Raw genomic sequence first — 24,102 nt, 5'->3', positions numbered from 1 at the left:
GCATCTATCTTTCCTGCACTAGCCAAAATAGGGTCCCGATTAAAAATCCTTCTAAGTTTTGAGAAATCAAGAATTCCCTATCCAGGATGATGAAGAATCAGCCCAGAAGCCTATGCTAGGAATAAATGCTTAAGTACAGCAGTAGCCTAAATCCCCGTGATGTTTAGCTGTGTTATATGCTAAGACAAAAACAGATGACTTCCCACTAGTGTTAGAAATCAAATCAGATCTTGCTGGTACAAGGAGGTCCAAAGTAAGTGCAAACAACTGCACTGGGGAAGGATGTGAAAACCAAATTCTCATGAAAACGGACTTCCCCCAATGAGCTGCTCAGCTCACTGCCCTATCCGCTCATAAAGAGAAAGCAAAGTAGAACTTGTTATAAGGCATTTATTGTCATTACATGTTGGAAAGGGACAATTCTGTCTTCAAAACAATTACAGAGATAATGCCACAATACCTACTGCGTATTTCTTTACTGTTGAAACCAAAACATTGTCCAAAACAGGTGCTTGGCAAATGAAAAGAAAATGAATATATTACCTTTGAAATCAATGCTGTTACATGAAAGCACCATCTTCATTGTCAGATCTGATCAGTCATGCAACTGAAGATGCCAAATAGCAAGTATTTTTGGTTTTTAAGTACAAAATGGGAATTGTTTCAGAAATCGTAGTGAACCAGGCTGAAGCGAATCACAAGACACACTTGTTAACACTGTACAGCTGGATTTGAACACAGGTATCGATGAACTTGCAAAACCTAGCACACACACAAAACGGTCCCCAAGATTCAGCCATGCTTAGGTGGGGAGCAACGATGGAGAGTGAAGGAGAATATCCAACATTATTCACACCCGGAGGGCCAGTTTTCTCAAAAATGTTGGGATCCCAAAGAATTGTTGTCACTCCATTTAAGAACAACTACATTTTAGTATGTGGTTCTCATAAGGGTATACAACAAGCTGTATCAAATACTGAATCCGAAATAAATAATAAAAGATACGTCTAATACATGTTTTATTTTTAATATTTTTTTTACAGCACTGACTTTACAAGAGGATAAAACAACTCAGTTTTAGGGGCTGCTAACATCTGAAACAAAGAAGTCACTATTGTATACTCAACATATACTCAAACTTTTAATAACTTTATATATGTATATATGACTTTTCACACAAAAAATGTTAAAATAATTTATATCTAAAAACTACTGTGTAAAGAATGAAGGAGGAAATAAAATGTGGGTTTCCTTAGAAAGGATGGAAGAGGAAGACCTGATTTTCATGAACTTCATTCACTGTTTCACATATTTCTCGAGTTTCAAGAGATTTCCAGGCCATCAACAAAATCTTCCCAACACATCAGGAGCCCTCTGCAAACTCACGGCATGCTAGGCAAGGTCACCTGCTAATGAGCTCATGTGGCCCACAGGCATCTGCTAGCATCAGCCCCAGTGGATTCAGGGTAAGAAAGGTGGAGAGAAAGAAAACATCTCCCCAGATTGCTATTAAAAACCAGTGAAATTCTGGACCACTGGTATCAGGATGTCCACTGGCCAGGACTTGACTCCCAAGCCCTACATCTCCTCGCCCTCCTTCTGCATCACAGATACAGAACGTTTTCTTACAGTGGATTTTTTATTTCCACAGGAAAACTGCCCCAGCAGCAGGGGTGGACCAGACCCCCAACAACCACTTGCACGCAGACAGCGAGAACGATTCCCTTTGCTTGCTACAGATGCTACTGTGCTTGTGTTGCTGAGGAATCGCTCTAACATCTCCATTTATACCTGGATCCTCTCAAATGTCAACCATCTTTAATGATTTTTCTGGCCATGTAAACATGACAGAATCCATGGAGGATCTGAAACCCATTCGGTCAAAAGCTCAAGTGTTGATGGCCTGGATCCACACAGAATGAACAAGGAAAGGAAAGATAGTGAAGATGTGGAAAGTACTTTTCTGGAGGTTACATTCCTCTGAAATAGATATTAAAGCAATATTACAAATAAAATCAGCAATGTGATCTGCAACAGTGTGTCTGTTTATCTATGAAAGCGAGAGGAGATTATATTAAAGGAAATATTTTAATCTACACAAAGCATTTTCACATACTCTAATTACAAAACACACAGTTGCAACACCATAAAGTAATTGTATACTGAATACAGAAATCAATACACCTCTTACCAAAAAGGAGAGAGGAGAAGAAAATTAGCAGGGTAATGCAAGTGAACTCCTGCAAGTGTGCACATGGGGAGACTGCTACCAACTCAAAATGGACTCTATTCACTAAAAAACCAAAATCCAAGACTTTCTGCACAGCTGTGGAAGGCAAGGTTGCAAGCTACTGTGAAAAAGCCTGACTCACTTGTCACTCACTGCTGCCATGCAAAAACTTTGGGAAACCAGTGTTAGTCTAAGAGCTGATAAGCCTGTTTTTTTTTAATTGGATGGAAACAACAGAGGCATTTTCCCTTTGTTTTGCTCTTTTTTGCCAGCCAATTCGAACAGCTCTGGCCCCATTTATTCTGTTACCTTTGGACTGTATCCTGCCTCTGTTATCTACCCACTACTCCACCCAGGTTGCTCCCTGGCTGGATACAGACCATAGTTAATCTGGAGAACTTGAGGCTTTATCGATAGAGCAATCCTCGTCACCTTGTGAAGCCTCAGGGTCAGGTTCTTAATTTGTACTGATCTATAAATAAAACAAATTAAACTGGTGGATTTCCATCTGAGCAACCTGCTGCGGACCTCCTCTGCACAAACATTCCCACGTTGAGGATGAAGATCTTTAAACAGCTTTATCATTCCAACAGTCTGAATAGTATTAATAAAAATAGTGCATCCTATCTACTGACCAGCCTGGTCAATTGGCTCTGACAGCACTGAGGTTGAATAGCTGGACCCGTGGCTGACCAAAGGCAAAACGGCATCGGCCCAGTGGTAGTTCTGCTTTACACAAACCACAAGTGCCAGCACCGATGCTCCTAGTTAGGCTGCATTTCTGCAGTTGCTTTTCACATAACTATCAGGATGTTCTGGTACAGTCATTACAAATCCAAGCATAACGTGGCAAAGTTAGCTGTGGGGGGAGGAGGAGGAGGAGGATGGCTTTACGTCGCAGGCAGTAATAATAGCACTCAAGTTCTCTTCAACAGGGAAAAATCTTCACCTACTGAAGCTGATTACATAATTACAGTGGAAACCAGAGACCCATCTCCTCCATCACGCTGACACAAAACCTGGAGAAATTCCAGTCAAGCTAATGGTGTTCTTGTGGATTTCTAACAGTGAAGCAGAACAGAAATAGATCCCTAAGAAGCCAACTGGTGACCATGTAATTTTAATAGAATTGCTCCCATCAACACAATAATAATATCTATGCCTCTGAAAACATACAACCTTTTCTAACCTGCAATAACAGAATTCAAACAGACGTTATGGAAAATCTCCCTCAGATTGTCCGCAATTTTAAAAGCAAGGGCATTCTGGTATGGTCTAATATTACTATTCCTCTACTTTTATAAAAAAAGACAAGACTACAGAATATTAACTAACTTACGGTGAAGCTTATCTTAAATAAAAACTATCCTGAACTTACCAAACGAGGCAGCAATTCAGAAAAGCACTTTAGCACAGGCTTAATAACATATGCATGCTCAAATGTTTTGCAATAACATAATTGTATGTCTGGATACTTGGTAATTTACAGTTTTGGCTTTTAAAAGTTGGTCTCCCAATTTGCCCCTGTGATTTAGCAACATTCTAGTATATGAGCCATAACAATAATTTCTGCAAGGAAATATAGTAGTACAGCAATTGCATGGTAATTTATGTGAAAACTCTATTGTAATGCCACATCACAACAGGTACGTGCATTACCTGCACCTGGTAAATTAAAGTGATACCGATACATTTGATAAATAAAAAATAAATTACAGACTATGGGAAAAATGTCACTGATCACACCAATGACGTAAACTTGTTTTCTAGTTACTGCGAAGGTCTGGAGTAATATTTAAATATAGTATTTCTGTAAGCCTTCAGAGAATTACAAAATAAAACTTCTAACAATCATTTGTAAACAAGTTTAAAATGCACAATTATATTTCAGTAGTTTATTTTGGAGAAATAAAGCAGTGCAAAATAGGCCAACCAAAATTCAGAAGGCAGCCAGGAAAATAAAATTCTTATTCGATGTTCTAACTAGGAAACAGCATACAGACATTTCCATTGGATCCAACACTCAGATTCATGTAAACATACTTAGTTTGAAAGGTCTTGAGTTACTAACCCACTTTTAACATCATTGCTTCTTCCCCACCACCCAAAAAACCCCCCAAAACCAAAAAACAAAACAAAACCCCCAAGCCATTGTAATAAAGGGAGCAAAAGGCAAGTCTACAAACACTCCATCAGCTGGTTACAAGAAAGTACCATACAAAAATATGCACTAGCAAGTTCCTTCCTGAGGGTATCTTTTGTTACACATGTAACATAAAACCACTTTTTATTTCAAACAAACAAAAACAAACCCCAAACTGTAGATGTCAATTTTATTTCAGTCATGGCTTTACGAAAGGTTTGGTCTATCATGAATACTTTTACAAACCCTTACCTATGTACATCTGATTCACTCACACCATGATCACCCAAGACCTGTGAGCTGCACACAACATGAGATCCAGCAGCCTCAAAGCATACAAGGTTGTGAAGCGTGCCCAGCTCAGAACTGATCTGCAGTAGTCAAGGAAGTTGGCTGCTTTTATGTGCACCCTGGAATTTGACAGATACCAAACTCAAAAGGTCCTTCTAGTCCCTGTAGAAATATCTTAAAGTTAGTAACCCCTCTAGAGGTGGAATAATCTTCTCTCGTGTAAATCATCATCCAAAATCCAATCCTGGCTACATGAAATTCCCAAGAATGGCATTTTTGGAACAAACCCAATCTCTCCTACGGAAAAACCATTGTTTACACAAAAGAATTGCTACACAATACTCTTCAAAACTTTTTCCCCTCCAGGACTGGTACCATCAGGTAGGGTGGTGACATCTTTTACACAGTTTACTCCTCTGTCCATGGCCTACCTGGGCTTTAAGCTCTAGATCCTTTCCTTCTGAGTAGATATCTAACACATGATACTAACCAAACTGGTATTAAATGCTGCAGTGATGGATGCTTTACGAATACCTGCGACAGAAAGACAAATTCACGTATCTGCAAGCTAGGAGCTTAACTAAGGAAATTTTCTTACCACCCTCTTAAACATACTTTAGGGCTTATATGGGGAGGGGAAGGCCAAAATAGTGTCTCCATTCTCAGCACTGACAGACTTGGATATTTCCAGTTTAGTGTTCAGAATTGGCAAAAGTTGCAGGAATTCTCAACAGCAGACAATGCTGCCATGCTAGAAGATGCAACAGAGGGTGAACACTGTAGGTTTACTGCATATCTCGAGATACAAATTGGCTGTGCTATAGTTTACAAATAGTACAAAGCACTATTGTAAATTACCACATGGCCTCATCTGGCAGCTTGCAACAAAATAATGTGGTCTCTAAGCTAGAGCTGTCTTGTACTTCTACCTCATAAAAAGGTACGCAATTCTGCTTATATTTAATTTGCAAAAGAAAAAAATGCACAGCAGCATGGATCTGTGGAAGGCAGCAACTGTGTCACCCCTTAGGATCCGTAGATCAGGTGTACTGCTCCAAGGAAAATACGCAGCTCTGATTGCCAGCCTTTTTGCAGAGCTGTCCCAGAGTCCTCACAAGTGCAATGGAGGGAGAATTAAATTCTCTGCTAAGGGATGAGCTGCTTCCATTAACTATTCCAGGATTTCATCACTAGCAGACAATTGAAAGGATGACATTTAATGTATTAAATCACTCAACCTAACTATTGGCACCCTGTCTGGATCAAACATGTGTCGCTGCTGGCAAGCATGGTTAGAAGCTGCTTTTGACTGAAGCAATGAGGCCTGGGGGAACAACTGCAAAGCTGAAACCAGGGTGATCATGTCGGTTCTGCACCCTGAACAACCAGTCTGCTCTGTCCCACTCAAAGTGCCACGGCTCACAGCAAGCTACCTGTCAGCGTCTTGACTGGTCAATGTTTCAAGGGATTTGGTTTAGTGATACTGAAGTTGTCTTAGCTTTCTTTTGCAATGGCCTACCTGGAAAAAGGGAAGAGGGAATTTAGGCAAAAATCTCTAGCACTGTTAAATTCATACACTCCATTTCAACATTATTATCTTCTTGATAGCATGAGGTCCGATTTTAAAATGCTGGTCACCAGTGATTACAAAGAACAATAGAAATGAATGAGCAACCCTCCCACAATGAAAGGACTAGTGTTAAAACCCACGTGTGTGTAAACTCACTACAGATTTGCAACTGGAACCTGATGAAATGGATCTGAATCCCCTTCTCACCCTCACCCTTTCAGTCCATTTCATCAGCAAATCAGGTTAAATCAAATGAAAGGTTTTTTTATTTTGCTTTTTTTGTGTTGGTTTTTTTTTCATTTTTCGCAATTGTATTGTTACAGCCTGATCTGGTTCTGGGACCACAATTTGTATCCCTGTGGCTTTTTCTCAGTCCATGGCATTGGCAAGTTATTGAGAAGAAGCTTTTGTTGCCAACGTAGCGACGCAGTGCTGCTGGAAGCTGGGGGACACTGCCGAGTTGCAGCCTAGTCTCTGGTGTTGCAGTTTTACAGAGCTGTTGGTCTCACTTTCCACAATCCAGGAGGAGTCTTTTCCCATGACGCTGAGACAGCCTGTGCTAGCGCAGCATATCCGCTCGTCCATGATCCCGCTGGTCTGCTCTGCCAGGAGCTTGCTGCGGTTTAGCTGGGTCACCTCAGGTGCCTGACCCTGCAGGACAGCAGCTATGTGGTTCAAGAGATCTGTGAAAAATTCGGAAACACCCTCATAACCTGAAAAGAGGAAAAATGAAGGAGAGAAAAAATGGCAATTAAGTAATTTTCACAAGTTCTTTGAAAGGCTTCTTCTACCAGTTTATTTCTTGGGCTGTCCTTGCCATCTTAAGTGATAAAAAAAAGGCTTCTTTTCCATGACGTCATTTTGAGTGACTGCACAAGCACGTTAGCATAAAGAGGAACAGAGACCCTTGCCACAAAAATAGCTTTGTTCAATAAGAAAAGTTGTCACCTTTCAGATTTTCTGTTTCTTTTTCCTCCCAAGTATATACGTGTATATATAATTTTAGGTATATTCTAGCATTTGTTGCCAAGTCCAGGTTTTTGCATAAGTTACAAACTCTGTGGTATAACATTGATCTTTTCCATCCTGTTTCCAGGTTTACTATGGAAAGTAGCTCTAATGCAGTTTCCTTGAGGGTCTGGACCCTCTCTAGAATTTGCCCAGCAATACCCTTAGGGAAACCTCAGAGGACAGCCAGGCTGGCTTTATACCCTACAGAAAAGGCAGTTTCCCTCTGTGTAAGAAGCAATGTGATGCTCGTCTAATCTAACCTAACTTGGCACTTAAAACATGTTCCCCGCTATGAGCAATGTCTGAAAAAACACTCAAGGGACAGTAAACATATAACAATTATACAGTATTCGGTAGAAACATCAATCTTTCATTTCAGTACTGAAACTGCCTTTCTGCATGTTCTGGTAAGCGATTCCAGACAATTTACAATGCAGAATTTAACAAGAACTTTCCTGGTTAGAACAGTTGCTCAAATACCAGGAGACATGACATTTTTGGTGACACAAAGGGTGGCAGTAGGCTTACAGAGCTTCTGGCTCTATTTTAAACACTCTGGCACAGGCGCAGTTTTATCACTGCATTCATTTTAAAATTGAACCAGACATGCAACATATCGGTACAGTGTCTTGAAATGGATCTTAACTGCTACTGCATTATCTAAAATTGTTACCAATTTGATTTATTATTTAGAGGTGACACATGACATTCAGTGTATTTAATGGGATAGGCTGATTGTTTTAAAATGTCTGTAAAAGTATACTGAAGGTGACCTGGTATTAACACAGGAGACTGAAGCAATAAATAACAGTTCAAAAGTCCCATGTGAATAGCACACATTCACACAGCAGCACATGAGCAGAACCAGAGACCACAAAGTAAATGCACATTTTAAAACACTTTTAGTGATCACAGGGCAGAAGAGTCCCTCAGATCCATAAATAATTAAATTTTAATCTCCATTCTCCTGTAAAGGCCAACTTCCTTAGGCAATAAAAACTCGACTTCCTGAAAAACGTAAGGTAAGAGGGTAATTTCACCTTAAGATAAATGGGGTGATTTTATGGTATATTTATAACCCATACATTACCAATTAACTCTTATTTAGCCTGCTACATTGCTCTGGATTTTATTGCACTTGGTCACAATTCTCCTAGATACTTAACAGGTCACACAAAACACTAGCAATGTGAGTAAACACCTCCCAGTTTTCCTTTCTCAAAGGCCCTTAAACAGATTCACCAAACAAATGGGCCATTTCAAAATGTCAAGTTTCCCAGTTCCCCACACGATAACCCATTGGTTGGCAGGGGGAAACTAGGACTCTTACAGCTGGCCATGGGAGCCAGAACAAGATCTCCACCTCTTTGATAGAGGTGCTTGCTACGCTTTCTTGCTTATGTAAAAGCCATGGGATTAGCCTTCAAATCTACTCAGAGTGCTTCAAACTCCCCGGGAATAAGCCATCTCCATAGTAACAGCTTTAATATTCAGAGAGGAGATCCATAGTACCCTAGAGTGTTTCATGTCTGCTCACTGAAAACAAACCAGCCTTGTTTGAGGGCACCTGGCAAATTCACAAAGAAGTTGTTTTAAATATTTAACGGGAATAAGATGGCCAGCTATTCAGTCCTGAAATCAGCAGATGTTACAGTGTAAGGAAGCTGTACGTATCAGGCAGGCTTCCTCTGTGCAAGCCCTCTGCACACTGGGTGGAAGGGCCCAAGTAATTCTGCCTGCTCACTCAGAAGAAACTTCACACACTTGTAAAAAAGAAATACAAGGAAGGGAGGAAGAGAAGCAGGGTGTCTCAACTCTTGAGCCACAGGGTGCCTGGGGAAGGCTGCAAACTCTGTGGACATTGCCTTGCTCTGTTCATTGGCTGCTGCTGCAGGCCTCTCAAAAAAGGCAATTGTGGGACATCAGTGTACTGTGATGACAACAAAATCAAGAAGGGCAGATTAAATTACACCTTCAGAAACTACTGGCAATGAATTCGGGGTTCATGTCACACAAGGAATCAGTGGGAGGATATAAGTTTTGCACACCTCAAAGCACAAGTTGCACGAATCGTGCTCCAGCAGGTGCTATCCTAGCACTACCCACTGAAACCATTTTGGACATGCCTGTCTGCAAAAGGCCGGAATTTTGCTATGTTGAAAAGAGGCTCCAGAGTCCTCTGGCTGAGCATAAATAGGAAGGATGTCCACCCAGCAATGCATCTGAAAACAAGTACTGTCCCCCTGAGCTTTGTGGTGTCAAGAAATTCCTATGAGCACTTTTAAGCTAGCATTAGAGATGCTACCTGCCTGATTTTTAGGAGACTCTCCCTGATCTGGCACATTCTCTGCTTTTCTGCATCTTCCCTTGGGCAGAGAGAAATGGATAGCCCATGTCCTGCATTTGCGGCAGCATATTTACACAAAGTGCACATCCAGATCTGATGCTTCCAGCTGCCATGTATACGCACAAAGAAGCAGCAGTTCACCTGTACTGGTGACAGGCTGCAAAACGTGAGCACAAGCTGCTGCTCAGGCTGGATGAGGTCTGCCACAGCCACACAACAGCAGTCTATGAGGAGCCTTTTCTCTGAGTTACCTGAGGTCAGACAAACATAAAACCCACATGCTACGCAACTGTGCCTACAGTTAAGTATCTCCACTGGTAACCACGGCTAAATATAGTCCCAGTGGTTTCCCACAGAACAGGACACACAATAGGCCTTTTAGACATCGATCTTTAAAATCTTTTCGAAGAGTTGCTGATGCTAACGGAGCAGGTAACAGAGGACATCCTCCTACAGGTACAACTGCTCCCAATTCTGACGTTAAACTAATCTCAAGAAGACATCCATCAAGTGGCAGGCTCAAATGAGCTTCAAGCCCGGTAAACACAAAAGACATCACACAAGGAAGCTAAGCCTCTGGGCAGTTGGACAAGGCTTTGGTCAGGCCTGGCCCCAAGCCGCAGCTTGAGCTCCATGAAAGAGGCTGTGAATGCTCCTTAAAGGGCACCTCTTCCTTTCCCTTCCCCAAAGCAGTGGTGCAGAGATCATGTAGCAGGTCCCCGAAGTGTCTAACTTGGCTCAGTAGAGCTTGGCTCTACTGCAACCCTCGCAGGACGGGATGACTTGAGGAAGAGGAGGCAAGGGAAAGCCCTTTTGTGGGACTGCACTGAGCCAGGAACAGTGAGATCCCCCTGCTGATGTAGCCCATCAGTGACTCTTTTGAGCAGGGCTGAATTTGAACTTCTCATTAGCAAGGTACTGGCTCCATCAACGAAGCTCACCCTTGAAGCTGCTCAGCCTTTAATCATACTGGCCCTCGGAGGGACAAGCAGCTGCCTGGGCTGAATATGCTTTGGGGCAACAAAGTATTCTGTGTTGAGATGTAACTTCTCTTCTGTTGTATTTTACCCATTGCTTCTTCTCTGACCTCAGCAGCCCTTGAGAGCAGCTCATCTCTCTCAGTTCTGTTACCTTTTACAAATTTGAAGGCAGTTTTGTCTATCCCCAACCTTCTCTCTTCCATATGTCTGGTCCCTGGTACCCTCTAGACTTTCTCCAACTGGTCTTCAACCTATCCCATAGTGATAAAGCCAGTAGCTACCTTCAGTACCCACAAGTTCACCACCAAAAAAATCCTGTGTGAGACACAATGTACACCTGTGCACAAGAAGCTTCCCCATGCTCTCAAGCCTCTTGCAAGGACTAAAACACTCTATTAATTCAATGTCTTTTCAAAGATCAATTACTGTGCAGATTGAAACACAGGACTTGGGCTGAATATCAAAAACTATTGCCTTAGGGCAGAATTACAGCAGAGCATGAGGCTTAAGGCAGTTCTGCAAACTTCTGCCACAAGAAGACTTTACTCCTCTTTAAATAGTTAAGGTTGCCACTAGATGTTCCCCAATCTGGACTTTTCAACATTTCAAGAAAAGGGGAATTTCAGTCTGTGCAAATTACCAAATCCAAAACAATACTTCAAAAAACAAAAACCCCAAAACACCAAATGAAAATGCAGGACGTAGGATTGCAAAGGAATGTCCTGCATCCCTAACTTCAAGACCCAGCATCTGAAATATAATCCCATTCATAAAACTGATTTGGCTCCATATGACACCCAATTTAGGTTGTTTCACTGCTCTTGGCAGAACATTGTTTTCATAGGTCTGCAGATTGCATCAACACCGTATGGTAGAACCAAGCTGCAAAATGACCTGAGAATAGCAGGGCTGGAGTTTTAAGGGGAAGTCAGTCACTGTGGAGACAGACAGGCAAGGCACTACATGGCAGCAGTGGGGCTGAGGCCCTGGATTGAAAGATTAAGAAGACTGGGCGCTCAGGGCAAGATCTCTAGATCTAAAGATACCTCAGCCACATTGAAAACTCAAAGTCTTCAATGACAGGTTCAACAAACTGTAACAGCCTGTGTATGTCTCTAGAAACAAACCTCACTATTCAGGTAATGAGAGGAGATTCTCAAAGAGAAAAACCCCATGCAAAACAGCATCAAATGAAATGATGTATTCTTCTCCTGTGTTAGGCTACTGAATTTAGCATGAGTGACAGAGCATTATTACCTCCCATTATACACACTTACAACTCCTTTTAACAATTCCAGTGGTCAAGGACCTTGTTTAGTCGTTTCCAAGACATGCTGCACTAAAAAAAGTGGAGGACAAATTTACTAGTTTTCACATGCTCTATTCTACTGTTTTATTCCAGGATCCACTTATGAGAAGCTGCAAGGATATTTAACCCTTTACAGCAACTTCTGTGCACCTACAAATTTATCATCTTCTTCAGGTTCCTGGTGTTGTTGCTTTTGTGCACAAAATGTCTTTTCATGGAGAATCAATTTGCACAGGAAGAGATTTTCAAGGGAACAGTTCACTGCTTCCACCCCCTCAACACTTTTAATGGCACAGATTCTGGAAAAAAAGAAATCTAAAAACGCTTTCATAAAATAGAGTTTATCATTCTTCTTTTCATTTTCATAATGAGGGACAGGCCCAGAAAGGCCAGGTCCCAGCAAACAGTCCCATGCTTCAGTTCCTGGGCATCCCTTTGCAGGGAAGGGCATGACAGCCATGTTACAGCTGGCCACTAAAATTTGATCATATCTCCTAAAAGCTAATATTTCAGTAGCATATTCCGTATCTAGATTAGGGTTCTGCCCTTCCCAGATTAAACAGTATCTGATCTCAGAACATTTTGGCTGCTGGAAAGCAATGCTGTGAGAAACCACCAGTAAAACTTCACGCTAAGCAGGCACTGCAGAGTTTCCACAAAGCATGAGTGGAAAAGCCTTTCTCACCTGGGAATGCATTTATATCAATGACCGCATGCTGCCCAGTCTGATTGTTAATGATGATATCAATTCCAAAGAGGGAAACTCCCAGAGCTTGCCGCAGCGCCTTAGAGATTTCCCGGATGACGTCGTCATTTGGCCGCTCAAATACTCCTTCGATTTTATCCAGCTATAGTGGAAAAAGACACATTACTAAGGGACTCTGAAACAGTCTTTTTTTGGCAAAGATTAATTTTCAGAGGTTTCCAGGTGCATATCCACCAAATCTAATTGCAGAGAACCGGTGGCATGAAACAGAGAAAGACACCAAAGAGAAACTGCTTTCATAATTCAGAATCCTACCTATATTGGAAGTTCACCTGCTCTAAAGCACCTAGTTCTTTCTCTTCATACTGGTGCAGCTCCTCTAAAGACATATCATTACAGGAATGAATGGAGAATCAGACTCACTACATTAAGTACTAGATCTACATCTTAAAAAAACAAATAAAGCTGGTGTGTTTAACCCTGTGCTGCAAATACTCTGGCTAACATTCTGCTATTTCAATGTAGATTAAGGCCTATGTTAAAGGACTGATAAGAGAGACTCCTGCTGTTAGTTTCATCTTCAGGGCACAGGCTAATTCAAAGGGGGTATCTTTTATGTGGGTTTTCATGTATATGTTATTCTACAAATATTTATTAGGATGAATAACTCTGGTTATTTATGACTAGAAGATGTAATTTTTCTCACTTTTTAAACAACAGGTTATGCAGCAGAAGTATGCTGTTATGCCTACAGAAGCATGTATGAAATATGTATGTGTATGAGAGAGATGGCAGGTAAACCACAGGAGCATATACTCTCTCTAAGATTGAAAGTAAATTTAGCCATAAAGGGATTTATGACTAGCACAATTACAGTTTTAATTTTTAGCATGCCCATCAGTGTTGCACACAAAATTTAATCATTGCCAGCTACAAAACTACTCCCCAGTAGAGCTTGTGAAACAGAAAAGAATCTGGAGACTCAGAGATTGAAAGGACCCAGTCCTGTAAAGTGACTTTCTCAGCAGTCGAGTGCCCGAGAACTTGTTAGGATTCATACACGCAAAGCTTATTAAAAGGACTGGTAACACAAGCATGAAACTGTGCAGCATGCTAGCACTGCTGGACTTGGAAGACACCCAGAAATGGTCCCGTGGTCACAGCTCAGGCGTGCTCACACCGCAGACAGCTACAGGCCCTCTGTGGCCCTGCCGAACGCAAATTCTCCGCTTGAATTTTCACCGTTTGTCCTTCCTCACAGAACTGAGTCCTAGAAGGATGATTTATGCTTATTAAGCTCTCTGGACAGGAAAAGGCCAGGTATTTGCATTCAGAACCTCCTTCTTCCCTTTGCCTAGATTAGCTCTGGGGAGTTTAGGCCTGGCAAGCAGCACAGGCCTGCTGCGTCAGTGCTTCCTCACCGGAGCTCGGTAAGGAAAACCAGAGGGACACACAGTCATGCTGGTTCGTTGTACCAAACAGACCTCAGCCTGCAACACAGAAGCAGACAACTTGTGAAGGCGAGTCACTAGCTACTAACGCTTTGGTAAGAAAGGACTAGATCGTTTTCCAGCCGCGATAGAGGAAAAAAGACCAAGTGTACTTACTGCTGTTAAGACAGATGAGGATTCTGGCTTTGAAACATTGTGGCTGTTGAAAAATATTGATTCTCTGTCTGGAATTAAAAGAAGGTTGTAAATAAATTTTTACCAATTTGAATTTACAAAGGATTAGTGCAAGGAACAGTAGATGGCACTGCAGCCCCAGCAATCTAAGTCTTCATCGCTACCAGGCAGTCCTACCCCACTCACCGGCCTCTCCTGCCTGGTACTTAGCTGCCTGCGCAGGCAGGGACCCACGGCCGGGTCACCCACGGTTGTCGGACCTCAGACCACAAATACATAGAACTGAACAGGGTTAATAGAAAACAGTTTCCTTTCCTTCACCAGAGCCAATTAACTAAGTTCAGCAAGATAATGAAGTTCATTTCTACTAATTTGTTATACTCAAAGTGGCAGTTCCAATGGGAAGGCATGTGATAGAAGGGAGAAGCTGCATTCACTGCAGGCAGTAGATCGGTAGCACCCACGGTACACTGAGATCCCTGTGAACCTGGGGAGGGCACTGTCACCACGGAGGAAAGCAGTAAATTTCATGGTCAGGACCTGCCCTCCCTTTGGAGGCACCACAGAAATGCAGGGGACACCCTGAAGTGACAGAAGCCACTAATGTACCACAGTGGAAACCATGGGGAGCATTGTACCAGCACCTCCTGCCCCGCTCCCTCTGTGCTGGAGGTTTCACTGGCAGGGAGAAATCCAACAAGTCTCCCCTTGGGATTCCCACCACAGCAGACTGATGGCATCGTACAGACAACCCACATGGGAACACCCAGATCAAAGTCTCAGCACGTGGGTGGCACCAGCAATGGAGTATTTCTGCTGTGCTGGTCTCTTTGAGTGGACATTTAAGAGCAGCCACGGGGCCACATACAATAAAAGATGGGCGAGCTGTGAAAAGCAAACCCAAATCCACTCGCAGCCTAACACCACCATATGCTCTTCTTGCCTCTCCTCCCATTTAGAAAGGCCCTGTACTTTCAGACAGCTCCTGGAGTGCCTCGCAGCCACCACATCTGCTTAATCGTCAGATCTGCCTAGTCAGGTGCCTGTAGCATGTCCCCCTTAAACTCTCTTGAGGAAGGTAAGAAAGCCAGACACTTATCCCAATCTCCCCACAAAACTTATTTTTATGCAGGCTTCCAGACAACTTTCAAGTCTTACACCAATGGATGAGACATTAGCTAAGGCATTTTTAGAAAGATGCCTTGAGACGTTCTCTTCCAGCAAAAGTACGGACCAACTGTCCTAATAGTTTATATGAACACAGATTCTGGCCTACTTAATTTGATCAGGACATAGAGCAGACCTAAATGTAAATACAGGCATATATACCTACAGACAAGGACTTTTTCCTGCTACACATACACTAACAAAATACATATTTGTGTGCAGAATGTAAAGGTGAGAAACAAGAAACTGGCACTTGTTAATTCATCTCCTTTAGTTTGGTACCTTCTCCCCTCCCATCCCCACCTCCTGGATTTGTCCAGTTGCAGGCAGATCATGCTCCCATCCATTCCCTGCTAATTCCTTCTTGCTTCTGAAGGCCCACAGAATGAAGTTCTTGGGAAACCAGCTTTTTTTCCATAAACAAAATTATAGTAATCTTTAATGAAAACTCTTAAAGTGCTGCTGTCTAGTGACATATAGGAGGATCACTGTCCTCACTGACAAAGCCATTCCTACCTCCCGCCAACACAGCCAGTATCTACAAACCAAAGGACGCTTCCCACCAAGGTTTACAGCACTGGGCCTCACATGAACAGAGAAGCTCATTTAGGGGAGAGCACACATGATCTTTAATTTAAACACACATACATAATCAAGGTAAAAATAGGGAGAGGAAGTTCTGAAATGATGGAATTCAGGAAATTCTCTCCAAAGCACATTTATAAACAAACTCCGGAACAAATGGCACATGAACTTCCTGTGAAATTAGAGAATTTCTCTCCCTCTCCCCCTTCCCATATGACATAAACCACTGTTTCTAACAGGTAAGACTCAGGTTACCATTCCATAAATATTTACTATACGAATGTCATTCGTATGTATTTCAGAGCAGATGAGTTATCTCCCTTCCTACTGAAATAATACAGAAGAGGAAACATGGTATGTAAGAACCAGCTGCCTTCACTTCAGCAGCCTTTTCAAAGATATTTTTCTTCTGAGCCGTTTGCTGCCAAGGCTCCGAGAACTGACATTTCCTTTTAAATCAGCACAATGTACCTGAGATTCCTGCAGAGAAGTTCTTTAAAGATGGTCTTTTCACCACTGTGTAGGACTCCCCAACCACAAAGACTTTATACAGCACGGCATTGTGATTGATGAAGCTCTGAATGACGCAAGGGGGGCGGACAGCTTTCAGGCCCTCCTGGTTGAAGATGATCGCCATCTGGAAACACACACACACAGAGTTGTACACAAATCTTTCAATAATTTCATGCTTACCCACCACCTGACTAGCAGTGAGGGGGAACATCTACTGGTGGATATATATTGACCACCTGTGAATTCCTTCTCGGCAGCTAGTCCTATTTCATCACATCTCATTTCACTGACACGCAACTCTCCAAACACTACTGGCAGTGCAGCTTTCATTTTCAATCAACATTTTCTTCTCAGCTCTTTGCAATTTCAGTTGAGAAGCTACTGCAACTGCAGGTACAACAAAAAGGTAAAACACTTGACCAACACAGATGACAAAGTTTGTATTGAATACAAGCATGTATCACGAGAACAATAGAAGGAACAGCTCTACATACTAACCATATGAGCTCTTCCCCACAGCTCTCTTTCCTGTTGTTTGGTTCAGTCCAGTTGCAATGGCCTAAGCACCAGGGTTTAACCCACATCATCAGAGAACTTTTTTCAGGCTCTAGTAGTTCTTACTGCTAGCAAATGCCAGCCTAATGATTTTCTTGGCTTGGTTTCACCCCATTACTCCAAACGGATAGTCCTCTTGAAGGGACTGGAACAAATATGCCAAAAAGGAAGGCATTTATGGGGCTTGGATGATGAACAACAGCTGCCTCAAAGAGCAGAAGAGATGCTGGTAGGTGCATAGAAGTACTCTGATGAGCCAGCATCTTCAGCACATGTTACACTGTTCTTTCCAACGATCCCTCCACTACCATGCTTACATGCATATAAAATTATCATAACCGTGGTGCCCCATTTTGCGGGTTTGTTGTTCAAGTATGGATGCTACCATGGCTCCTACGCAGAACTGGCAGCAAGCATCATTTTGGCACAGGCTGATGAAATTACTTTATACCAGTGTGCCCCTACACAGCAGTGAGTATAAACTTAGGTTTTCTCTCCATCCTCAAAGCCCTGAAAAAGCTATGCTCTAGTTATCTGAATATTGACCTCTCTTCATTACTCCAGTGATGCTGGGTCTTGTTATCCATGGTGGCAGAAGGCCACACTGACAGCCAGGTCAATACGAGTAAGGACTGTTCAAGGCCAGAGAACCTGACATACGTTTTACCTTCCCTTCCTTTGGGCAAAACTCCCTCCCACAGGCAGGGATGCTTTGGTTAGAGCATCTTCCCGCTCTGAAAAGCCTCAAACACAACAGCTAACCATCCATGCCTTGAGCCTGCTGCCTTACCTCAGTCAGTGCAGGATGCACAACACTTGCCAGAAAAGTTCCTAAGCTCTGAAACACAAGTATTTTTTTATGCCTATTAATATTTTCTCACTGGCCTCCTTGGGCCTAGTGTTTCACTTGGGATGTAAGACAGTCCAGAGAGGCTAAGAAAATTCCTGTGGGTCCCACAGTGACTCCACAGCAATATACAGAATAAAATTACAGCTTTCTGCCTCAGCATGGTGCAGATGAGTTATACTGCTTGCTCTCTCTGTCCATACGCTTCCTGTCAGTTTTTGTGCTTTCTGAGATTAGCTGTATCTTAGTGAAGTCAGGGTCACTGGAAGGGTTTTACAAAGAAACTTTACCACTTTGTGCTCTCTCTCATATATTATATATGATCAGCTACTCATTCGATGTGCACTGTACTTTCAGACTGAATTCTTACTAACATCTTAGTTTGTTCCTGTAATAAAAATAGTAAATATAATAGGTTTTGTTGTTCAAAAACATAACCATGGTAAATAATGTAGTGATTACGTATTCATAGTTAAAAGTCTAAGCACATTTTTGACCTTATTCCTCCTTATCTGGTAGACCACATTAGATCACATAATTGTCTGCACGCATGAACAATGACTCAGTAGATTAACATTTTCTGAATTCAAGTCAATGTGTGCATTCAATACCTACTTGCAGCTGATATTCTTACTGTGTCTCTATTATACCAGATGCTATCTATCTGACAGCACAGACTGAATTTGTGAGTGGTAATAACCTGTGCCAGAAACCTACTCTAACCAGCAGAATAGTCCATCAAGATGATTCACAGCAACAACATCATACCTCATTTTGTCTCTCACTGGTGGCAAGAAACGCTGCTCTCTTCCTCCTCCTGTGTAGACTGTTGACTTTATAATATCTACAATATCATACTGGCAAAAACTATGATGCTCCTATCCTTCAAGTGCTCTCTGCAAATATTAGTTAATTAATCCCCACAAGCCACTCTTTCATAAGATGAGCAGGTACTTATCATCCTATTTTAGAAGCGTGGAAAGCCAGTGAGTTTATCTTCTTGGCACAGAACTGACCCAGGCTACTGGAAACCATGTGAAACCGCTGCTCTGCAAAGCTCTGTGCCAACAGCCCCACGGACTAGCACACAACCCATGTAACTCCCATGGTGTTGCGTTATGCTGGTTCACTGCAATGTCTCATGGTATTTAGCATGCATGAATACAGCTCCAAGAATTCGCGTGCAGGGTGCACAAGCTCTTTGTCATCTAGCACAGACCTGCTGTGTCTGGCAGTAACATGGGAACAATACTTTATATGATAATTTCCAAACAGCATTCCTCATTATAAATGCAAAGCTCTTTTGAAGGCAAAACAAAACATTTGGCATGAAGAATTTTTACTGACAATGTCCTTAAGGAATTCAGTCTCAAAAAACACAGTGATTCTCTGCCTTTTCATTCCTGTCTGCTCAACATTTAGAAAAAGTCATTCTGGACACATTTCTTCAGGTTATGGGTCTCAGTGATGTCTCAAGGCAGCTCTAGCAAAGGTCAGTTCTGTTCTGACCTGCTGGCAGCCAGGAAGGACAACCTTCAGGCACCACCTCTGTTCAAGTCTAACAAACAGTGCTGGCAAAGTGGCGTTCAAGTGCTGAGGTGGCCAATGCAACTTCTACTGCAGAGGCCATGTGGAACTGTGGGACATCGCAAGAAGACTAACTAACAGCACCTTGGATTAACTAGCTTGTGTTTTCACAGCAAAATGCAGAGTCTGCCCAGCCTTGGCTGGCACCAAACCCAAATTCAAGCCTGCACCTTCAGCTGTCCCTGTTAGCCAGTACTTGAACTTTCTGAATAGTCATCTTGTGAAGAAAAGCAGGTTTCTGGCCAGGCTGGGTTCTAGTTCCAGTGTCAGCTCTGCAGTGGGAATATCTCTACAGAAAATGAAGCAATTTACCAAAATCCAAAGAAGGAGTCATTAATAAAACAGGCAACAATTTCTCGCTTCTAGACCTTTGTTCCATCTTTTAGACAGACTGTACTGTAAGCATTTATTCTACGCTCCCCTTGTGATTATTGACCATAAAATAGCAATTACAAGACAGTTCCTCTCTGATCATAAATACACTTCTGGATCACTCCTGAAAACACAGCAACTCCAAAAGTGACTACTACTTGTAACTATGTGAAGTACGACGCAAGACTTTAGGCCTTTTTCCAGGAGTCCTCCTAGGCTCTAGTCATGAGTTCCTGTGATAAAGTGCAGCCTACAACTGTATTTTCGTATCATTTTTGCTCAGAAAATGGAATTCTGGCAGGAGGCTGAGGTATGTCTGCACTGTATGAAAGAACAGCAAAGAAAGTTCACCAGGGAAATGAAGTCCAAGTCTGACTGAACAAGCACTAAGAAGTTCATGCATTTCAGGTTGCAGTTGCAGAGGAACCTGCCACAGAAAAATTAACAGGGAAGGTGGAGCCTTAAATTAATTCACAACCCAGTCCCTAAGTGTTCTCAGGAATGATAGCAAAATTTACAGCAGCTGCTCCAGCAAACTAACAGGACTGTCTGTCATGCTTGTAAAACGATCGAAGCTAAGGCCTGCATGAAAAAACTAGCTGCATTTTCAAAAGGAAGTGCTGGTCATTCAAGATTTCAGCTGTAGGCATTCTGCTCATCTAGATTTACATTTTACTTCAGGGCCTTCAGCTCTCATGAGATGCTGCAGCAACATACTGCACGTTTCAGGAGCAGCTGGGAAACCTGGACCGATGACCACGTCGTTAACAAGGAAGCCAAGCGTTACGAGAGCCAGCAGCGAGGGCTGGATTCTCAAAACTGAGCTGTGGTAAGCAGGAAGGCAGGAAGCACAAATGGAAAAGAATTAAAACAGGACTCCGCTCGCCTAAATTTAGAGTTAGCTAGGCTCATAGGGAATGCACTCCTTCCAGGAATACACAACCATTTTAATTGCAATTGCCTTACGGGAAGGAGGGAAAGCAGAGAGTTCTACCAGCCCTGTTCTTCCCACAGCTCCAGCCATGTTAGTACAACTGAACATGCCTAGAAACTGTTTCTATTTGCTATTCCCTTCCCCTCAAGGACAGGAACCAGCTGGCCTTCACTCATACTTCTGCTTCATCTGCAGCACAAAACCATATCTCACCTGTACTACATACATGTTGTAAGAGAAACGTGGTGGGGCAGAAACATCACTTAGTGTAACCTCTCACCAAAGGAGAGGCTGAAGGAGATTCCTTGCAGACAGAGCTGAGTAGAGCCTACAAACAGCTAGAAGCAACTAGATGATAGAAGCTAGAAACTGCTAGAAAGAACTTCCATGTCAAGAGGTTAAAGTTATATTTAACTTTATTTCAGATAAATCTGGAAAAAATAATGGTGTAATTAAACACAAGGGAGAGGTGGGGGAAGGAAGTCGTTGGGCATAGACCTCGTTCTGCTTACTACAGGATCAGAAAGTAACAGCCAAACCACCACGGGAGGACTGGAGGCAGGGGGATAACACTGCAAAAGTTTTTTAACTCACCTCATGAGAGTTGGTTCCATGGGCCACTCTGGTTTTACAAACTGGGTAAATAAAAAAGAAAAAACAATGCACCACTGAAAGAGTACACATAAAACCCTTATAAATCCACTCTCACCCACACGTGCAAACACTACAGTTCACCAGACAAAGGCATTGACTGTACCAGATGCTAGAGATAGTCTCTGCTTGAACAGTATCCTCAATCACTGCAAAACTTGGCTTGCTCCCAGCCCTACTCTGTCAACTCCTCCCTGTAACTAAGGTGTAAGCAGAGGTCATTATTAGGACTGGTCAGAGGTGCAAAGCATCAGCTAAGAAGTTAGTACCAGTACTGGTAGTGCCATCTTGCCTACTCAGAGGGCATCTTCACAAATGTGTGATTTTGCCAGAGGCTGGAGCTAATTTACAGGTAATGCAAAACACCACTGTTCTGAAAACACAGGAGCTGGGACACAGTGGAAGCCAACTTCTTTTCCTACCTCCCTGTTTCTGGGGAATAGCAGGAAACCAAATAGGCTGAACCAAACTAAGATACAACGTATTTTTCACAGGCAACCATATAGGGGACAAAAAAAGTAGAAAGAGCCCAGCAGTTGTTCCTTCTCCTTCATATTCCTTATCTGCTCTGTATATCCTGGTTCTCACCTCCATCCTAAAACCAGTAAGAGGAAAGAAACAACATGCTCCTGCTATTATGAAACCAGAGAAAGAGCTGGAGACCCTGGGACCTACATGATGACTAGAGCCGATGTTATTTATATGTTAAGCAGAGGAGATGAAAACTTGCAAGTAGTGAGGGGGTGGATAAGACAAGACTTCTTTGGGGGTTGTTGGAAGAGTCAAATTGCCAGGCAAGAGGACAGGCAGCTATGAAAGGCAGATGACCTGCACTAGAGTCCAAAATAAGTTGGTAACTCGGAATTTTGGAAAGTAGTATATGATGTCTCATAGACACATGCTCTGGAGAGCAGGAGCATTTTTTTATTTAAAAAAAAAAAGAGAGAGAGAGGAGACAGAAAAAGCACTCCCACAATACCATGTTATATTGATTTTCAATGTTATTTTTTAATTTCATCAGCATTTAGAGGGGTTGATTGAGGCCTTCTGAATATATGGGCTATGCTGCTGACTACTGAGCAGTAGCTAGCCTGTATTGAGAACACAATGTGCATGTGTGAGGAAGGGGGGTCAAAGCCATTCATAAAAATTACTGCTTCACAATCTAGCTTCAGGAGACCTGCCTCACTGGGGACAGCGATGCCAGGGAGGGCAAAACATGCTTTTTCCATGTGACTTTACCTCTGAACCTTACAGATGAGGCAAGCACCAAGGGAACAAACACCAACTAAACAATTCTGTTCACTTTAAACTGCAAGGAATCAAATAAAGGAACAAATTAAAGCACAAGCCCCCCTACAAAGCTTCCTACAAAGCACAAACATCCCATAGCAGCTGTTTGAGGCTGTGGGCCCTTGGAGCCTGCTATCTATGGTACTTTTTACATGCTTTCTTCTACCCTTTGTAGATTGTAGCCCGGACCAGGGAAAGGGAGGGGTGGGTGAAAAAATGGGGACAGTCAGCAAGGCAGTGATTTTCTCAGGAAAAGTCATGAATGCAGCTGGCAGGAGAAACTTCTTGCACAAGTTCAGGGCAAGAGGCTAACTTTGTTAGAGCTATTAGCCTTTCCCAGGAACGCATGTTTACTGTAGCGAGGTGTTTAAAGGCAGGAACATCAATAAAAGACAAAATAAAAGCTGATAGGTAGGTGTTTTGCTCCACATTCCAAGCAGACTGCTTCAGAGCACTTTTTTCAGGAAGGTTTTAACATGCCTGACACTTTGGCAATAAAACCCATACTCCTACAGTGTTGGCTACGTCTTGGGGGGTGCATATGCAATACTTAGAACCTACTAGAAGCACCAAGGAAAAGACCATGTACATACTGAACGGGAATGCCAGTCCATTCTTCTCTATAAGCTGCAAGGTATCTTCTCCACAGGCACTTGTCAGCTCCATAAAGGGTGGTGAACAGATCCTCTCATCTGCAAGACAAAAAAAAAAGACTCAAATGGAGATGAGGGGGTTTAGCTTCTCAGCTGCATCACTACCAGCTCTCTCCATACTAACTGCTTCTTCATAGTCAGCTTTACTTTAACAGTTGATATTAAAGCACTGGAAAGATTATCAGCCAGGCCTGAATTTCGGTTTCTGGAAACATTTCAGAAGATGAAAGGCCCAATTTTCAGATATCTAAATGGAAATATAAAGCCCATATTTTCACAGTTAGGCAGCAAAAATGATCACCTGCTTAGGAATATGCACAAGACTTAGCCACTGAGGTGAAAAGCAATTGGGATCTTAGCTTTTAACATTATGCCTTCAAGCGTAATTTTCTAAAGCATTTTACAAAAACCTGAATGGTCAGGAAGTATGGCTGGAGCAGGCAGTCTCACAAAGCCATCATTACTGTAGGGCCCCTCAGGCGGAAGATTCCAGTGTAGATTTACTTCAGCCATGGTGCCAGCCATGTAATACATCCCACTGTCCATTGGGACCTCTCTGCCATGAAAGCAGTGCTCATTTGGTCTGGTAAAGCCAGTCAGAGCACCTCTGAGACACTGAGACACCTTGGCAAGACTGCTCAGTGGACTTTGGTTAAAGAGAAAAAATATGGGAAACCACAGTAAAATTTAACAGAGTAGGTCTGCTCCAGGGTGTTTCTACTGATGTTGTGCT

At 42.5% G+C, this 24,102-nt stretch overlaps 1 protein-coding gene across 1 annotated transcript in view; it reads right to left on the bottom strand.

Annotated features, from left to right (window-relative positions):
* Positions 1-6,009: 6,009 nt before the first annotated feature.
* Positions 6,010-24,102, bottom strand: part of ITPK1 (inositol-tetrakisphosphate 1-kinase) — a 153,543-nt gene continuing 135,450 nt past the window's right edge. Inside the window, exons 5-10 of the mRNA XM_059819511.1 lie at positions 23,310-23,408; positions 21,367-21,407; positions 16,436-16,601; positions 14,195-14,262; positions 12,567-12,729; positions 6,010-6,947 (exon numbers count right to left, since the gene is read on the bottom strand). Coding sequence (XP_059675494.1) covers positions 6,625-6,947; positions 12,567-12,729; positions 14,195-14,262; positions 16,436-16,601; positions 21,367-21,407; positions 23,310-23,408 — 860 coding nt within the window. The 3' untranslated portion in view covers positions 6,010-6,624. The remainder of the gene's footprint in view (positions 6,948-12,566; positions 12,730-14,194; positions 14,263-16,435; positions 16,602-21,366; positions 21,408-23,309; positions 23,409-24,102) is intronic.

Source organism: Gavia stellata, chromosome 7, assembly GCF_030936135.1.
Source record: "Gavia stellata isolate bGavSte3 chromosome 7, bGavSte3.hap2, whole genome shotgun sequence".
Classification (NCBI taxonomy): Eukaryota; Metazoa; Chordata; class Aves; order Gaviiformes; family Gaviidae; genus Gavia; species Gavia stellata.
This window is presented reverse-complemented; position numbering and strand designations above follow the sequence as displayed.